This window comes from Loa loa (genome assembly GCF_000183805.2).
Source record: "Loa loa unplaced genomic scaffold supercont3.129, whole genome shotgun sequence".
Classification (NCBI taxonomy): Eukaryota; Metazoa; Nematoda; class Chromadorea; order Rhabditida; family Onchocercidae; genus Loa; species Loa loa.
Window position 1 is genome coordinate 121,207 of NW_018108309.1, and position 5,235 is coordinate 126,441.

General features: G+C 35.9%; 1 protein-coding gene across 1 annotated transcript; it reads right to left on the bottom strand.

Moving 5' to 3' along the window:
- Nucleotides 1–2,413: 2,413 nt before the first annotated feature.
- On the bottom strand, nucleotides 2,414–2,931 carry LOAG_17793 (hypothetical protein; the record flags this gene model as incomplete). Its single annotated transcript, XM_020450456.1, has 2 exons — nucleotides 2,414–2,674; nucleotides 2,722–2,931. The coding sequence occupies 2 exons, from the start codon at nucleotides 2,929–2,931 to the stop codon at nucleotides 2,414–2,416; spliced, it is 471 nt and encodes a 156-aa protein (XP_020305865.1).
- Between the last annotated feature and the right edge of the window lie 2,304 nt (nucleotides 2,932–5,235).

A 5,235-nucleotide genomic window follows, 5' to 3' on the forward strand; every position in this document is an offset into this window, starting at 1 on the left:
GTTAACAACACTTACACAATTTTTTTCCTCATGCTTAAAACATGAGTCAGCTATCAAACCTACTAAAAGAATTTTTCCCTTTGATGTTGAGATTTGTTCACATATAGTAACTGATTTGTAAAGGCTTTATCCCATACAAAATCTTTTATACAATGGTGAGAAAGCTGTACATCAGATAATTTCTATGCAATTTTTTCTAAATAAAACTGTTCTTATATGTAAATTTCTCTTGCACCCATGAGAATACTGGATATATAATGATTGTTCCTCTTTACACACCCGATATATAAACCCTAAGAATCTCTAACAAGGTTAATGTTGATGAAAATTTTTCTCCACGTCGCAACTCAATACAATCCGGACTTATTTCTCTCTAATTTTCGAATCCTTCGATATTTCTCCCGTTGTTCTATGTTATTACTTTGAACTTCATTCTACTATAAACGGGATACTTCTAACCTGGTTTTATTGTATTTGTTATTTGCACAACAATAAAGGATAACTATTATATTCCTCGAACACATCACCAATCGGTATTCAGTAAGTCACAATTTTTATAAAAAATCACTGCTTTATGACTAACAAGAAAGATACCTCATCTTCTCACTTTTTAGATTTTCTTCCACGACACCCACGTCTTGTCGAAATGTAGGAGGGCAGGGAAGAATCAAAGGAGGGCAATTATTATAAAGTATAGGCTTAACCCACACGTCATCTAATTATTAGATTGTAGATGTTCCTAATTTTTCTTGGTAAATTCTAACAAGGACTTCCAGAAATCTGAATATGCCCATTGTATAAAATATTGGCTTCAAATTATCAAAAATCCACTACTTCCAGGCTTGTAAAAATGTGCGAGATAGCATTGTGCAAGTAAACAAACAACTGTGGTCATTATAAGCACAAATCAACGTGATCGATAATATATATCTTAATCACCTTGCTGTTATCTTTACTATAATTTTGCTACATTTGCTGAGTTAAAATAATGAGAAATAAAAGATGTGAAATTACTGATTTATCGATAAAGAGTGGTTTTGATCTGATTCGGTATACCATTTTCAACTTCTGGAGAGGTTTCATTCACGCTTAAGGTTTTTTTGTTACTAAAAAAAATATGGTTATTAGAAAAACTTTTGTTACTAAAAATATTAGAAAAAAAAAAAGTTTTTTCTATATATTAAGAAAAAAGTTTTTCTATAAAGTTTTTCTATATACTAGAAAAAACTTTTGTTACTAAAAAAATATGGTTATTACAAAAGGTCTCAAGGCAACAAAAATTTCATCCAATTCGACTTTTCTGCTTATATAACTTTTGGACGAACAATGTTATTTGAAATTGATAGAAATCAATAATCGTAAGTGTCGTTTCTCCGTTTCGTGCCAAATTAAACTGCTTTAGTTTAAAGTGGAGCATACTGCGATACACTGATGTGCTTTTCAGTAGTGAACTGAGTAAATGATTTGACAATAAGCATTCTGAGATTTTTTTTCAAAAAAATGGGATGGGATGTACTCGGTTGGATGCTTAGACAAGCAGTAAAGTGGTTGTAGTCATTCACAAATCTCCTCCATGTGTTATCTACTGATATAAGTTTATGGTTCATGTTCAGTCGTACTTTTTATTTTTTGCTTTCTTAAGTGCAATAAAAGGTACCACTTACGTGTTTAGGTATTCCGGATGCTGTCCTCTGTCCCTTACTGAGACCACTTCCAAGAATCTATGGTATTTTCTCCTATTTCTATTCTTCTCTTCCCACTCTATTTTAATTTTCCAACATGAAAGGGAGGAACTGTTATAATGTTACAATGTGGGAAGAATTGTTACAATGACCGTTAATGTAGCCCATGTCACTTTGATTGGTAGTCATCAATAGAAAATTTTTTTTACTTGCAATGAATGTAGTAACTCAGCCACAAATTTGGAATATGATAGCAGTGACGAATAGAAGATTGCCGGGGTCGGATAAGGTATGGCTGTGCGTCAGTAAAACAATGTCGCGGATTCCCGGGTTTAGAGCTTATATAGTGGGAGTTTGTTAATGAAGCCCACGTCGTTTACTACAGTCCATGAGATCAAACCAACTCTAGAGTAATAAATAGTAGCATATGTACAAGAAGCGGTAAGATCAAAGTATAATATTGTTACAGTACTATACAACGGCACGTCTGATTTTTACAACATGAAGACAAGGACGTAAACAACAATATGTTTGATCTCAATAAATTCTAAGAAGGGCTATATTTAAAATATAAGGTCCCTCGGTTTCCCGACATTCCCAACAGAGGGGATTATATTTCTTGCGGAAGAATCGGGAATTGTCGTTAAGTGGCACTTTTAGTTCGTAATACTGTAGAATCTTCCGGTTTGTCGATCTCCTAATGGTTGGAGTGAACTCTTGTGTCTCCGTTATCACTGGTCCATGTGTGGTTGCACTTCAATTATGTCAGAGCGCAACCGATCTTGGTTTATTTCGTCATGTTGTTCCCTTTTATAGAATTGAAGTAGTCCAATCAGGTTTCGCAGACAGCCGAAACACAATCCGTAGTTATAGCTCAATTTGATTCCAGATCTCTTCCATGGCCAACGTACTTGATATCTTTCATTACGTTTGGTAATACCCTTTCTAAATTGTTTCAATGTTTGTTCATCCTTTTGAGCTTTGGGCTGTTCCTATTATCTATATACTCCAATTTCCAGAATTGGTCTATAACAGGAACGTGATTTGCACTGGCAGCATTTGTTGCGTTGGTAGATAGTGGTAGAGTCTGTCTGTGTTTTCCCTTCCGGCTATTATACGGCCTACGTTGTTTCCAATCGCTCTTTAAACTATTCAATTGGTCTTTATTTTCCATGGATAAAATTTCGATTATTTGGAACTCATCGGTCACGTGGTCAATTATGTTGGCCTCGGAAATTATTGTCTCCATCTTTTCAGTTCTTACTCAAACTTGTATTTTGGTTAGGCGATGTAATTTCGGTTCTTTAATGCCGAAGAAGGATATACGGCTTTTTTATTCTTCGGTTTCTGTTAGATCTAGTCGATCAACTAATTTTTGAGATGTAAAAGTTGATTATGCGCCAACATCAAAAAGTGCAAAACTCTTTCATGAAGTTCAGATCTTTCCGGATTGAATACGCTAATTTCCTTACATAAAATCTTTCCTTACTTTTTAATAAGAAAAGACTTCCTTACTTTTTAGTCCAGTTATTGTGAGAATGGCAATGTTCCCATTATTTGTTGTAACTTTCTTTCCTTCAGCCGAAGAATCTTTGTTTGGTTTCTTGATTCTTGATGTCGCATAGAGAACGCTGTAGTGAAGTTTTTTGCATTAGAAGCAACGTGCCAGTTTTTTGCAGTAGCACCCGTAGCCTTACTCCGCAGCAGTTTAAACATGCATTGAAGAATCTTGTTGCTCTTTGAACACGATTAACTCGTTGCTTGAGAATGGGATACAAGTAACATTCGTTGTCCCAGTGATCCTTGCCACAAAATATCTTCTCTTTTTACTTGTTGAATTTCTCTCGAGATTATGGCTGACTTTGGTTTATGTTGGTTGATTACAGCTAAAGTCGACGTTTCCTTCCGTGAATCAGGTAACCTTCGATTTGGTTGAGTGATCTTGTCAGCGCAGAAGTGCAGAAACTTTTCTCTGTGTAGTCCGGTTGGAGCTGTAATTGATTGGAATTTTTGGGCTTCTAGTACTGGAGGGTTGTTTTATCATCGTTGTTCGTTTCTATCAACTAATTTTCTGAAAAATTGTCGGAGTTTTGTAAATGACCATAATTCACCATCGTCCTTTTGTTTCCATATTTTATTCAATATCCATCCTGGCACTTTAGTTTCTATGGCGGCTTCAATCCTAGTATGCTCTGCGATTTTTTAATAGTAGACGAATCTCCAGATTTTTCTAATAATATTTCTCTTATAACTTTATAATTTTCCGGCGCTTTATCATAACCTGCGACAGCTTGTAGGGCATTTCTCTTTAAGCAGGATATCAAACAGCTCAATTATTGGATGTCTGTAATCTCTTGAGAGTGTACTGCAGCTTTGAAACTGATCCAAAACTCCTTCCAGCCTTTAGGGTCACCACTGAACGTGGGATGGCAACTGTGGTAGATTTATTGTTAGGCTACTTGAAGAAGCTCTCTCGTTTGAGAGACTCCCTCTGTTGTTTCCTTGTTCCATTCACCTTGAGTTAGATTTGGAGAGCTAACTCATCGTCGTTCTTGTACATAAAATTATTATGGTAGCTTCTCTACCATTACTAATCAATTTCAAAATACTTTCATCGTCGTTCACCATTTCTGTGTACTTCTTTCTTTTATTTGGAGACGCGATTTGTTAAACATATTCCAATCATTTTTCGTTGATTATTTTGAGAAGGGCAGTATTCATTTCGAAGCGCATCAGCCTTTCTTTGAGAATCCTTGTTCTGGCTTTGTATTTTTGGCGTAGTTCCTCCTTCGTCAAAGTTTGATCGAATGAGGTTAGATCCATTGCTCCTACTTTGTTGACTCCTACTTTTAAGCAATCACGAAACTCGTGATTGCTTGAAAGAGTAATACTGGTTTTGCCTCACCAAGATAATATTTTTGTTTCCTTTCGTTTCAGTTGTTTTTCTTGTGGTCAAGGAAGCTAAATCGCAATACCCAACTGCTTCCTTTACATGGTACCATGACCTCAGGAATTCAGATCGATTCTGAGCTCAACATCTCCAATAATATGATATCTGGGTTTGTTTTGATTTTGTAAGACGGTACATTTTACCTACTGCTAAATATGTGTTATCATCGCTGTTTGAATGGTTATCTTTAATTTCTGCCTTCTGATGATAAATATCAAGTAGGCGTATTCAATCCATAAATGGTACTTAATTATTATTGTCAAGAAAAGTACTGAAACAACTAAGTGACGCTGAGTAAAGAGGGGATAAAATCCTATCAATTCAGTGTACAGAGATGTACCACAATTCGCGAATTCTGCATCTAACGACTGTGACCTTCAATCGCCACTCTTGCATTCAGCGCGATATTGTTCATACAACTGCCAGCAGGTACAGTTGTGTCAGTCTTCTCCGCTCCCAGTTTGCTGATTCAGTCATATGTTCCGGTGTTACGAGATTCACCAACAGTCAGTAATTTTTTTTTACATCGCGATATTTCTGCCGAGATTTCGTTAATGCCTCCACCGACAGCAACACATTTTCCCGAGACTTTCAGCTCACATC